The sequence below is a fragment of the Schistocerca serialis genome, chromosome 3 (genome assembly GCF_023864345.2).
Source record: "Schistocerca serialis cubense isolate TAMUIC-IGC-003099 chromosome 3, iqSchSeri2.2, whole genome shotgun sequence".
Taxonomy (NCBI): domain Eukaryota; kingdom Metazoa; phylum Arthropoda; class Insecta; order Orthoptera; family Acrididae; genus Schistocerca; species Schistocerca serialis.
The window spans coordinates 603,453,745-603,468,580 of record NC_064640.1 but is presented as its reverse complement, the minus strand read 5'-3'; the positions used below and the strand labels follow the sequence as shown (position 1 = coordinate 603,468,580).

The window sequence follows — 14,836 nt, the reverse complement described above, 5'->3', positions numbered from 1 at the left end:
GACATGCAGCATGGAAAGGAAAAAAAATGCTGCAGAGGCTAGGGCCCAATGGCAGCCAAGCACAAACCTTCCAAAGAGTGGCGAGCCCCCTGGAGGGAGGGGGGGGTGGGGTGGGGTGGGGTGGGGGTGAGGGGGGGGGCAGGGGGACAATCTTCAGTTGACATCCCACACATGAATTTGGAATATAACATTAAAACAAGTTTTTCTAAAGCTAACATTAGCACCAATTTGTCACCTGTCATGTTTAAGGAGTGCACGAGTACCATTTGTCATCAGTTTTCAGTCAGAATCACCCAAAGGGTTAGATAATATCTCTTGAGATTCAGTGAACAGAGTGTCTCGAGAAACCTTTGTGGGTAACAGCTGATAATCAATGCACCCATTGGGAAAGTACAACAAGAAACAATATGAAGCCTCATATGTCTGCATATAAAGGTACTATTAAATTTGGTTCAGTGGCTTCAGAACATGCTTCATTAATACACTGATCCTAGGTTAGGGTCACTTTCCCAAAGAGCTGGCAGGTTGCACTCTTGGATGATTATTTCCTCAGAGATCCCTTCAATGAAATTTATAAATCTTTGTTGTAGAGATGCACAGTGTTTCCAGCTTTTAATGATTACACCACCTGCTGCCATTAAACAGGGACACATATTATCCCTTTTTTATCTTGCACTGTGAAGGGCAACACAAAGCAGCTGCCTCAGTTGTAATGCAGTATTATTTAAATCAGTCTGAATGCTTATAAGAAAGTACATGGTTGTAAGTTGAACTGTACAATTAAGTAACAATTCGTTATTGGTTTCCTTTGGTCAATGTAGTTTTACTTAAGACTGTAACATTTTTAGTTTTATTTTGCCCATGTGTGTAACTTGGTTAAGCAATGCTTTATGTATTTGAGCATTCTAGACTAATAAATTTTTCAACTATTTTCATTGTTTTATATTAATTATTCTTAGTATATCTACACTTCTTTCACCCCATACCACAAATATGATATTTTTGAGCTAATGGAGGTACTAAATTCTCTTGATATATGCAAGTTAAAGAAGGACTTTCCCTTAAAATTTCATCTTTCACTTCCAACTGCTGTACAATATACACAAAATGCAACTATGCATCATACTACAATGCAGTAGTATTTCATGTGAAGTCAACTTTCTTATACAGAAAACTCTGTTCTGCTAGTTCTCGCTGTAGTCAATTTTTTTTCTTTGTTTTTCTTCCTTACCTGGCTTTATTATTCTCATTAACTCAGTACCCTTTATATTCAACCCATTATAATCTGTACTACTATCTTCAAAAGGCTGTAGACTTCTTTGTCACTGTTGTTACATTGTAAGCATTGCTGAAGACACTACAATGAAGTATCAAGCAATGGTTATAGTGTTAGAAGGAAAAGGGTACTGCATTCAGCCTAATCTTGTTAAGTATCCTCAAGCACTACTAATAAAACATTGTATAGCTCGGCTATTCTCACTACACAGCCACGAAGAAAAAATACTGTATTCAACACAAATACTTGTACCTAGTCTATACTTCTCATTTGCCCAGTAATCTAGACTCCCTATACTCTAATCTTGGTGCATAATTGCACAACTTCTGTGGTAGAAAAGAGAGTTTAATCATTGCATCAACTTGGCCAGTCCACTGTGTAAACCATTACACAAGGGTCTGTCACAGGATGCACTCCATGGCTGTTACATGAACTGTGTTGTCTTACCTGGCATCCACAGCCACATTCAGGCATATCTTATTAAAGAAATCTAAGTAGTGTACTAATTCTAGTGAAAGTGATAAAAATAGCCACAAGCTACCATTTCCAAGAGGTAACTCTGCTTTCTCTGCACTTTCAGTGTCTCACCTTGGGTAACCACATTAGGCTTAGGATGATGGAGATCGTGCTACAACAGACCCAGGACTGTTTCTTTGTGAGTAACCTTCCATTCCAGAACTTGCATTTGCAAACCCACAAAAAGCACCCTCTACAGGCAATTTAGTAACAATGGGTTGTAAAATCCTCATAATGATTTCTTGAAATCTAAACAGAAAACCTTTGAAAATGCTTCACTTCTTTTGTCAAGTGGGACCCAACAAAGAAGTGTTTTGCTGAAATATTTACAAATTACTGGAATCATTAATTTGGGAAGGACATTTAAATCTTTTTTGTGTATAAATGTGTCAGCACATAAATCATTGTTTCAAAACAAAATGAAAATATATACGGATAAAGGCATAGCCATGTCAGCACAGTTTACTGTTTTTGTTTCAAATTTCAAGTGAGGATGACACCAACAGTTCCACAAAATAGATTACACACACAGCTTTATGTGGTCTAAAACATAAATGTGCTATTCTTTCCCAGCAACTTTCTGAAGGAGCTTCTTACAGTCATCCTCATGTTATTAATTCTAATTTGAATCCATCTCATTTCCATGAAGGTCTAAGCAGCTAAAATTAATTGTTTTCCCAATGAAGACACTGGCTCAAGATCACTGTTACACATTCTGTACAGTATATTAATTAAACAATGGTTACTTTGTGTGAGTGAGCCTTACTTCCTTGAGCTGTAAGCTAGCCAGCTCTGAAGATCCTGGCACACTGCTTGCCTGAGTGGGAGCAGGCTGTGTGGCGTCCAGCTCTGATGGTGACGGTAATGGATGCTGGCCCTGCTCTGTTGGAGGAGGAGGAGGAGGTGGTGGTGGTGGTGGTGGTGGTGGTGGCGGTGGCGGTGGCATCTGGTCAGTGTCAGACTGCACCTTTAACTTTCGCGTATTGTCCCTGGTGCCATCATGGTGAGCCGCATGAACAGTACTCTGCAACAAATATTTCAATACATTGTTGGTACACCACAACAAAGGCACTTTAACAAGAGTTATTTCAGTCTAAATGGTGACATCAGTCATTATCTACTGGGAATATGGAGTGAGTCCTAGACATAGTGAAGTCTTACATAGTGAAGTCTTTCATAATGACATGTAAAAAAGTTATGGGCCAGTTTTATATAAAATAAGGTCAGGGAAGAGGAATTAAGTTTATGGAGTGCTTTTTGTCTGTACGGTGAAGCTGAATTTTTACTTCATACTAATGGGTAATATTTCAGTATTAGTGTGAAAGCTAATAATTTTGATAGTATCATGCTACAATGACATATTTAGTGATGGGCAACACTGTGATCCAGTTAGCAGTGATGTGCAGAGACACAACAGAGAGACAGACAGAGCTAGCTTCTGTTTACTGTGCAAATTACCCATCTTCAGGTTATTTAACCCAGCTTTTTGGAAAGTGGACGTGTTTATTATAGAAGTTCACGCAATGTTAATGACATTGAAAATGCAAATTGCTACATCCCTGCTAGCTGCTCACTTACCAACGTTACGTGACTCATTTAGTTGCCTATAATGAAAACAATCTCAATAAAATATTGTACGCATGCTACTTTTGAATTTTATTAATGAGATGTTTGCCTGGTACTTATCTTGGTGGTATTAATACAAGGAAAAGGAGGCAATTTTACATGTAATAAATGTTGTGAAAATTTTGTTTCTTTTATTGTGTACCATATAAAACACAACTTTTATCAACTTTATCTGTGAAATTGTTTTGACTTGACTGAATTGATAAGGTCAACTGGACCAAACTACAAGGTCAACACATTCTCTATCTTGAGGGTAAAGCCAACAGCACTTCTCTGAAAGTACACTACTGGGCATTAAAATTGCTACAACAAGAAGAAATGCAGATGATAAATGGGTATTCATTGGACAAATATATTATACTAGAAGTGACATGTGATTACATTTTCATGCAATTTGGGTGCATAGATCCTGAGAAATCAGTACCCAGAACAATCACATCTGTCTGTAATAACGGCCTTGATATGCCTGGGCATTGAGTCAAACAGAGCTCTGATGGCATGTACGGGTACAGCTGCCCTTGCAGCTTCAACACGATACCACAGTTCATCAAGAATAGTGTCTGGCGTATTGTGACGAGCCAGTTGCTCAGCCACCATTGACCAGATATTTTCAATTGGTGAGAGATCTGGAGAATGTGCTGGCCAGGGCAGCAGTCGAACATTTTCTGTATCCAGAAAGGCCCGTACAGGACCTGCAACATGCGGTCGTGCATTATCTCGCTGAAATGTAGGGTTTCGCAGGGATCGAATGAAGGGTAGAGCCACGGGTCATAACACATCTGAAATGTAACATCCACTGTTCAAAGTGCCATCAATGCAAACAAGAGGTGACAGGCGCGTAACCAATGGCACCCCATACCATCACGCCGGGTGATATGCCAGTATTGCGATGACGAATACACACTTCCAACATGTGTTCACCGCGATGTCACCAAACACGGATGCGATCATCATGATGCTGTAAACAGAACCTGGATTCATCCAAAAAAAAAAAATTACGTTTTGCCATTCGTGCACCCAGGTTTGTCGTTGAATACACCATCGCATGTGGTCCGGTCTGTGATGCAGCGTCACGGGTAACCACAGCCATGGTCTCCGAGTTCACAGTCCATGCTGCTGCAAACATCATTGAACTGTTCGTGCAGATGGTGGTTGTCTTGCAAATGTCCCATCTGTTGACTCAGGGACTGAGACGTGGCTGCACGATCCATTACAGCCATGCGGATAAGATGCCTGTCATCTCGACTGCTAGTGATACGAGGCCATTGGGATCCAGCACAGCGTTCCGTATTACCCTCCTCAACCCATCGATTACAAATTCTGCTAACAGTCATTGGATCTCGACCAACACGAGCAGCAATGTCGCAATATGATGAACCGTAATTGTGATAGGCTACAATCCGACCTTTATCAAAGTCGGAAACGTGATGGTACACATTTCTCCTCCTTACTTTCCTCATGTCAGCACATTGTAGGTGTCGTCACCGGCACCAACCTTGTGTGAATGCTCTGAAAAGCTAATCATTTGCATATCTCAGCATCTTCTTCCTGTCGGTTAAATTTCGCGTCTGTAGCACGTCATCTTCGTGGTGTAGCAATTGTAATGGCAAGTAGTGTAACAAGATAGTCAGACAAATCAGTCCTTAATGTATTCATTTAGAATGACAAAACAAGTGGAGGTAACAGAGACATGAAAGGTTGGTAAGATACCATAAAATGTAGTAAGCATGGGCACAAATTCCACGTTCAGAGTCATTCCATTCCATCCCATATTCCTCTCCTAGTCACTGTGAAAGGCTAAGTAGGCAGTCAAATCCATCTGCCAGAAATACTACGTCCAGTATTTCCTTTGTTGCAAACTGAATTATTCTTATCAATTCCATTGCAAGGAGTGTAATGATAACTGGAAAACCCTATGGAAGTTTCTCAACCCATTTTATGATAACATAAAAGATGGAAACCATACTGAGAAAAAATGTATTTCTTTATGTGTAAAGTAGTTGCACAATCATACACTTTTACAGTGGGAAAAGTGAGGGCATTTAAGACCTAATTACTGTAAGATCACTCCTACACTCCAGATTTAGCTGTCTCTTAACTTTTACGTATTTCCAAATCTGAAGAAATTTGTAGCTGGAAATCTAATCAGTGGAAAAATGACATTAAAACCATATTGACCTAAAATGCTTCTATTCTCCTGCCAGGCCAAGAAATTTTGCATTTTTTGTTCTTGCATATTTCACTGAGCTTATGCCATGAAACAACTGTCTTTTCCTTTGAAGTGCACTCTACCCCAGCAGTAGAACTATGAGTGCACCAGAATATCTTTGTTGCCATGAGGCACAGTAAGATGAAAGTGCCGTATGCATGTGCAACATGGTGGCCAAATCTTATTGACAAACATCAGCCGTTTCATTATTGGCATGGTTAGTGGGCCAATGCTGGTAGTTCATGCTGTAGTGTCTGTTCTACCTGCCATCTACAAGCCGCTACAACTTCTTCTGGCATGGAGACAGCAATTAGATGTGTTAAAGTTTCTCTAAGCACTTTTTATGCATCTGATGATTAAAGACTAAGACCATCACTGCAACTTCATTCTGTAGAGCTGAGGTCTTCAATCACTAATCAGTATTTATGGTGAGTTACATGGTTAATGCACATAGGAGTTGCAAATGCATTACCTAGTTCCTGTTTCTGCTTATGAACATTTGGGAAAGCAGGGGCAGCATGTCTGTCATTCATTAATACTAGTAGCATAGATCTGACAGAGCAAACCATGTTAGTACCATATGTAGTTTTATGAACCATACATTTACGTTTAAATATTCTTCAAATGAAAATATCAATTATTTCTTGTGCACATGTAAGTAGTGTGGTTTACCATTAGAAATGTGAAAGGAGTTAAAATTGCACCTAGTTTACATCTTTAATAAAGCCATCAGTTTTTTTAGTTGCTTAAATTTTATTATATTACATTTCTGTCTTGCCTGTTTCATATTTATGTAGAGCAAACTTCAGAAAAACAATATTTTCATACACTTTATTTGTCGAAAGTAGACAAAGTTCATTGTTATGCAGTAAGTAAAGAAATGAACAGTTAGCTATGGTAGACAAATCTACTATATGGCAGCAGCAACTGGCAAACACACAGCTGGGAGGGGAGGGAACAATTTTAAATGTTCAGCATGTAGTCATATTTATGTATGAACATTTAATGTGAATGTAAAATGACCCATTTCACATCATTATGAGTAATTGTACAAATGATCCATGGAACATGAAACAAATCAACTAACTTATAAAGGTCTCACCAACTTTCTTTTAGAAACACAGATTTAACTGAATTGAATGTTCTCTGATAAGTTTTTGAGGGATAAGTAACAATTCACTAATGCAAATAAACAGAAGTTACATAAAGGAGGTGCTATAACTGGTAAGTTTTGTCACTCAACAACCATTTCAGCATGCTGAGCCAAACACTTCATAATTTCAAAATGGCAGCTAGAGATGGCACAGTGTGGAACAAGGTTCTACTTATCTAGGGAGGAGGTCACCTTTAGCACTTTATAAGAGAGAAGACTGCACTAATGTCACATTTACCAGCACTCTTTTTACTTCTTTATAATATGTCATGACACCAGATTACAATAGAAAAATCAAATACTTCTAAAGAATAAATGAACATGTATCAGACTGTACTTTCAGATGTTGCAAGAAAAGGAATGATCATGGAACATGTGAGAAACAGATATAATATGCAAAATGTATTCAGTAAATAACTGACTTCGGTGAACATTGTCAAAGCTATTGCCACTGTGAAAATTCTCAATTAAGGAACTTGTCACAAAGGCAAATTAATAAGTGCCTCATTTTATTATGGTTCAATCCCATTATTAACAATTTCTGGGATTTGATCAATGTCATTTAGTAATGAATTCAGTCAGGCCGCTGCTGTCACCTGTTACACATCTTCAGAGTGAAAGTTGTGCATTTTGCTTTTCCTTTGTTTTCCTAGTAGTACCTGTTCTAAACTTCATTTATGTTTTTATATTTTAAAGGTTCCATCTTGAGTTTTTAAAGAAGTGTAAATTCAGGAAGTCTATAGTACAGTTTTCATTTCTTCTGAACAGCCATCTACAGAGCTAATGTGTCAGGAGTCCAGTAAGTTGCATATCTAGATTTCTGTCTGCTTTTATAGTTTACTGCTTCAGTTAGTCTTGCTGGGGTGGCTAGGACATGTTATGTGCACACACAGGAGGAGCTGACTGCAGTTTGTGAACTGTTTAATGCACTTTTGGTTACGATTAGCTGCCTTCAGGTTGCTGCCTTGAGGTTTAGTGGTGCTGAAAGATCTCTCATGTCATGCGGGACATCTCAGATGTTGCTGATTTCACTCAAAGGCTCTGCTGCTGAAGCACCACCTACTGTATCCCACATGGTAGATACACCCTCATGAACGACAAAAATACTGTCACTATTTAGATGGAATTTAGGTGCGACAAAGAAGTTATTTGGATGTGTATGTTAGATCTAAGTGATATCAAGTTAATTGTTGGACATTTTTACCAGCCACGTGATCCCACTGTTTCAGTGTTAGTGTCATTTGGAGAAAGTTACTGTCGGTAGCATTTAAGGATCCAAATCAGGCAATATGGGTTGGAGCCAACTTAAACCTACTGAGTATAGGCTGGGATGTCTACGGATGCATTGCAGGGAGTACAGACCAGTCTTGCAAAGTGCTTTTGAACATGTTTTCCAACGAATGTTTTGAGCTGCTAGTCCAGTAGCCCACGTGCAATGGAAATATCTTAGACCTGGTAGCTTCAAACAGGCTGGTTCTTATCAATGGAGACATTAGTGGTCATGATATCATAGTGACTATGGTTAAAGATGTTAATAAATCAGTCAAGAAGGTTAGGAATGTGTTTCTGTCCGAAAGAGCAGATAAGCAGTTGTTAGCATCTCGGTTAGACAACGAACTGACATTTACTTCCAGTAAGACGAACATAGAGTAATTATGAGCAACGTTTAAAGAGACTTAATGGTGTTCTGGAAAAATAGGTGCCTAGTAAGCAGATTAATGGTGGAAAAGACCCCTGGTTTAACAACAAAATTTATAAATGGAGAGGAAGCAAAGGCACACTCAGTTCACCAGCAAATGTGCAAATGGCAATAGGTATACATTAGCAGAGATTTGTGTGCCTGAAAATATTTGTGTGAAGCACATAACCACTACCACTGTCATACCTTACCAAAAGGTCTTGCCAAGAACACATGAAAATTCTGAATCTAATTAAATCACTTAGCATGTCTACAGTTTCCACCCCAAACTGTACAAACATACCATTTTTTGAACATTGCATACAGTCCTGTACATATAGAAAAGTAATAAGCATCCTTGTGTAGAGAAACAATTGAAACAGTTGAAAACAAATAAGTTGGCAGGTCCAGATTGAATTCCAATTTGGTTTCACAAAAATAATAAAAGAATGGACTTGCAATATTAGAACCTGTTATTCTTAACATCAGTTTGCTGCAGAAATTTTAGCATGTTCTCGGGTCAAATATAATAAATTTCTTAGAAACCAAGAAGTTCATGGCCATGAGTCAGTGTGAGTTTAGAAGTTATCACTCATCCAAAACTCCGCTTGCCCCTTTCTTACATGATATGCTGCGAACTATAGATTAAGGGAAACAAGCCGATTACATATTTCTAGATTTCCAAAAAGCATTTGGCACTGTGCCCCACTGTAGATTGTTAATGAGGGTACAAACATATGGAATAGAGTCCCAGATATGCAAGTGACAGACTTACAAAACAGAACCCATTGTGCTGTCGTATGACAATTGTTAATCAGAGGCACGGGTATTATCGTGAGTGCCCCATGGAAGTGTGATAGTACTGCTGCTATTTTCTGTAAACATTAATGATCTGGTAAACAGGATGGGCAACAATATGTGGTTACTTGCTGATAATGATGTGGTGCACGGAAAGGTGTTTAAGTTGAGTGACTGTAGGAGGATACAAGGTGACAGACAAGCTTTTGTGTTATGAATGCAGCTAGTTATAAATGTACAAAAATTTAAGTTAATGAGGATAAGTAGGAAACAAACTCTTGATGTTTGGATACAGCAGTAGTAGTGTCCAGCTTGATACAACAAAATGGAATGTGCATGTGAGGATTGTAGGGAAGGTGAATGGTTGACTGACTCATTGGAAGAATTTTAGGGAACTGTAGTTCACCTGTAAAAGAGATCACATATAGGATGCTAGCGCAACTTATTCTTTAGTACTGCTCTAGTGTTTGGGATCCATACCAGATCAGATTAAAGGAAGAAATCTGAACAACTCAGATGTGGGCTGCTAGATTTGTTGCTGGTATGTTCCAACAATTCACAGGTATTATGGAGATGCTTCAGGTACTCAAATGGGAATCTGTGGTGGGACAGGAATGTTCTTTTTGAGGAATATTTGAGAATATTTAGAGAACTGAGATTTGAAGTTGACTGCAGAATAATTCTGCTGCCATCAACATACATTCTGCATGAAGATCTTGAAGGTAAGAGAAATTAGTGCTTGTATGGAGGCATATAGACAGTTACTTTCCCCTCACTATCTGCAAGTGAAACAGGAAAGGAAATGACTAGCAGTGGTATAGGGTACCCTATGGCATGTACCATATGGTGGCTTATGGCATATGTATGTAGGTGTAGATGAATTTGTACTTTAACCCTTACAGTAGTTCAGTCTGAAGGTTCTGCCTTATGGTTCAATGCACTGACCTTTTTTCAAGAGTTTGATGGGTTCAGAAGAAAGGTGCTCTGAATTATTTTTCAGTTTTAATACAGCCACACCATGAAGAGTATGATTGATGACCATATTTTTATGCAGATTTGAAAGAATACTAAAATCCAAATACGTTGCTTATTTATTAACATCAATTCCAATTAACATCAATTCCACATCAAATGTTTTGACCATTTGTCAAGATTGGTATATTTAATCATCTTTCATGTACGTATTTAGGACAGTAATGTTTCACCTTCTGATATTTCCACTATTAACTCTACAGCCACCAACCAGGCAAGTTGGTGACTGAGTGAAAACCACTTGACAGTATCATATACTGTGGAGTAAAATGAGCACAACAAATCTACAGTGGCTAAACATTTTATTTCCACTTGACATTGCATGTATTATGAGAAAGTTGAGAAACTGACCACACTCTCATATTAATGGGATTCATTGGTAACAGAGGTTTTGTAAATACAGTTGGCAGACAATCTGTTCTATGAAGACTGATTTCTAGTTGAACAATTCATGGGAATCACTGTAATGTCTGTGCTTTCAAAGGAATTATTTTTCTATGTCTTTCCTGCCTTGAATTCCTCAAATACCATCTATCTGTAAGCACTGTGGATTTACTGACTTAGCTCTTGCTGCATTTTATTCCTAGGTGCATAAGTTTTATCTGTTACTTGTGGTGTACTGATGTTTTATCTGTGATGCAACCACATTTTAGTCCACAGCATATCATTGTGTCTGGCCATTTTAATTCACACACTGACTCACGTTAAAGATGACTGTATAGTTAACAGCCAAAATATCTTAACTAGATTTTTTTTTTTTTTTTTTTTTTTTTGTTTGGGGGAGGGAACCAAACAGCAAGGTCATCAGTCCCATCGGATTAGGGAAGGATGGGGAAGAAAGTCAGCTGTGCCCTTCAGAGGAAGGATCTCAGCATTTGCCTTATACTATTTAGAGCAATCACAGAAAACCTAAATTAGGATGGCCGGACAGAGGTTTGAACCTTTTTCGTCCTGAATACAAGTTCAGTGTGCTAACCACTGTGCCACTTTGCTTGGTGACAAAATTTTTCTGTCACAGATACACACCTAACAGGTGGAATATTCTATTAGTCAGGAAAACTTCAACTATCACATGATTAGTATAGATTAATATGTGCTCCTACAACTCTTATTCTGTTCAAAAAAATTTCTTAACACAATTCTACATACCTGTTGTGTCTTCATGGTGAATATAAGAGGTCTCTTCCAAAAAGGTTATCACATAGAACAACACATTTCTCAAAATCTGATCATGTGTCAAAAACTAATGGCTTGATGTAGGAGTGAGGACCACATTCTGTGAGTCATGTACACAACTGTTGCCCACTCTTCCACTTCTGAATTGTAGTGCAGACAGTGAGTATTTCCACACCATCACACCCAATTTGAAACAATCACATGAAGTCTGTGTACCGCACATTAATGCTGGAAGTAATTTACCAACTCAATGCACAGCAATAGCTCTTAAACAGTGAGCCAATTTAGGAATAACCACTTCTACTTCTCTTGACAATTACGAATAAAAAACCTTGGTGACTGCAATATCTTTGATATACTAAACTACTGTGTCACAATCCTGTTAGAGGGAAAATAAAAGTAACTTTACTTTAGGTAGGAGGAAGTTTGAGAATCAAAATATATTTTTACTTTTTCACTGAAACTTGAGCAGGCTGATACATGAAACAGAGCAGCTTCTCATACCACTACAGCAATATAAAAATCAATGGGCACTTCTACAGGTATACTATGCACAAGTGAGCATCATTTGGAAGTTACAGAAATGAGGTAAGTGCATTTAAGGCTGGTAGAAGTTAGTGACACATTACTTCAGGCATCTTTTAGAGAATGGGGGAATGGCTGTGTACACAAAAGGTAAGATGAAGTAGCTGGCCATGACCCAAAATGACCATTTCAATTAATGATGCATTACAGGCTCTCAATATAAGATGCCAGATGAAGCAGAAAACAAGCAGGAAGTCATTGTATGCAGTAACTTCAATCGGGATTTCATCGCCAATTGTCCTGATAAAGGACATAAAGTTACGTATTTCTGTTGTGAATATTACTTTTACGAAAGAACGAACTCTCATATAAGACAACAGTGAATGATAACTTGTCTCTAAATCCATTACACATGAAATAGACGTGACTTCCATAACAAATGGTTTGTCTGACCATGATGGTCAATAAGGCAATAATAAAAGAACACATCAATCGAATTTCGAAATAGAAAGTACAATTACAAATTATCACATATGCTGACACTTTTCAAAGTGAATTTACTGGACAAAAACAGTAAATTTTCAAGGTCACACAGTAGATGCGAAATTTAGTACTCGTTTAAAAATGTTCCCACAACTACACTATGTGATCAAAAGTATCTGGACATCTGGCTGAAAATGACTTACAAGTTCATGGCACCCTCCCTTGGTCATGCTGGAATTGATTATGGTGTTGGCCCACTCTTAGCCCTGGCAATAGCTTCCACTCACGCAGGCATACTTTAAATCAGGTGCAGGAAGTTTTCTTGGGAAATGGCGGCCCAGTCTTCACAGAGTGCTGCACTGAGGAGAGGTATCAATGTCAGGCAGCGAGGCCTGGCACGAAGTCACCGTCCCAAAACATCCCAAAGGTTTTCTATAGAATTCAGGTCAGGACTGTGTGCAGGCCAGTCCATTACAGGGATGTTGTCGTCATGTAACCAATCCGTGCTCAATCATGTTGAAAGATTGAATTGCCATCCCCCAATTGCTCTTCAACATTAGTAAGCAAGAAGATCCTTGAAACATCAATGTAGGCTTATGCTGTGATAGTGCCATGTGAAACAACAAGACGTGCAAGCCCCCCCCTCCGTGAAAACCACGACCACACCATAACACCACCACCTCTGAATTTTACTGTTGGCACTACACACACTAGCACATGACGTTCACCAGGCATTTGCCATACCCATACCCTGCCATCGGATTACCACATTGTGTACCATGATTCGTCATTCCTCATAACATTTTTCCACTGTTCAATCACTCAATGTTTATGTTCCTTACACCAAGTGAAGCGAAGTTTAGCATTTATCGGCATGATGTGCAGCTTATCAGCAGCCACTCGACCATGAAATCCATGTTTTCTCACCTCCCACCTGACTATCATAGTACTTGCAGTGAATCCTCATGCAGTTTAGAATTCCTGTGAGATGGTCTGGACAGATGTCTGCGAATTTACGCATTACAACCCTCTTCAACTGTTGGTGGTCTCTGTCAGTCAACAGACGAGGTCGCCCTGTACATTTTTGTGTTGTATATGCCCCTTCACATTTCCACTTCACTATCACAACGAAAACTGTGGTTCTAGGGATGTTTAGGAGTGTGAAAATCTCACGTACAGACATATAACAAGAGGCACCCTATCACCCGACCACGTTCGAAGTCAATGAGTTATGTGGAGCACCCCATTCTTCTCTCTCACGATGTCTGATGACTACTGAGGTCGCTGATATTGGGAGTACCTGGCAGTAGGTGACAGCACAATGCACCTAATATGAAAAACCTATGTTTTAAGGGGTATCCGGATACTTTTGATCACATAGTGTATGTATCCAGCTCTCCTTTACAAGGAATCAGGGTAAATAACACTAGAAACAGCAGAGAATACTAATGATCAAATTTTATTGTTCCTAGAAGAGAGATTTTTTTAATGCAGAATGAAACTTCTAAACAAGAATTATACCTGCAATACAAGCAAAGCTATAGAATTCCTCACAAACTGGCTTTCAATTCCCAGGTGACCAAACCTACAACACAAGTTATTCTAGATTCAAATCATTGACTACTAAATTCTATTAATCTTTTCATATGGAAACACAAAACATTTTCGAGCAGCAACACAAAAAAGAGGGATGATGATAAAACTGACTGTCCATTAAATTTACTACACATGTATTGCATACTCCATCAGTAGAAATCATTTTACTAAGCCACTGAAAGCAATAATTATTCTGTGGTAACACTATCAGAAGTACAAAAATCTCGTATTGACTTTAAGCACCCCCTCCTCTCCTACCTCCTCGAGTTATCTTTCTAAATTGTCAGTTTGAAGGGGTATTTCTCTTTTTGCATTTGAAAAACTTTTTGAGAAGGTAGTAAGAATGGATTATTGAAGTCATTTCCTGACTGACTTTAACAACCGCTCAGTTAAACTTCTGTAAAGGAAGCTCTATAAAGAAAGAAATAATTAGTCAAGGGAAGGTAAATAGCTACAATTGTGGCCAAACCACTGGTCCTCTACCTATCTATCAAGCAACAAGAATCGATTTGAGGTATGCCTGGACACCAAGAATAAATGCACTGGTTACCTACCTTGCTGCAACCACATTAAGAACAGTATCGCTAATGTACCATTTAACAACTCTAAGTGCATGATAGAGAAATTCAGAGTAACAGTTACCAATAAGTTGTTCATCACAAAATTATGGTTCAGTAACTATCGGGGAAGAGGTCATACCAAGTAATTATCTTCCAAAAACGCTGGTTGTCTTATTGACATAACCAGTGAGGTTTATTTCTAACATAA

The 14,836-nt window shown here is 38.6% G+C and overlaps 1 protein-coding gene across 1 annotated transcript in view; it reads right to left on the bottom strand.

Annotated features, from left to right (window-relative positions):
- LOC126471035 (putative uncharacterized protein DDB_G0290521) overlaps positions 1-11,452 on the bottom strand; it is a 181,647-nt gene extending 170,195 nt beyond the window's left edge. Inside the window, exons 1-2 of the mRNA XM_050099101.1 lie at positions 11,438-11,452; positions 2,559-2,816 (exon numbers count right to left, since the gene is read on the bottom strand). Of these exons, the coding sequence (XP_049955058.1) occupies positions 2,559-2,816; positions 11,438-11,452 (273 nt within the window). The remainder of the gene's footprint in view (positions 1-2,558; positions 2,817-11,437) is intronic.
- Between the last annotated feature and the right edge of the window lie 3,384 nt (positions 11,453-14,836).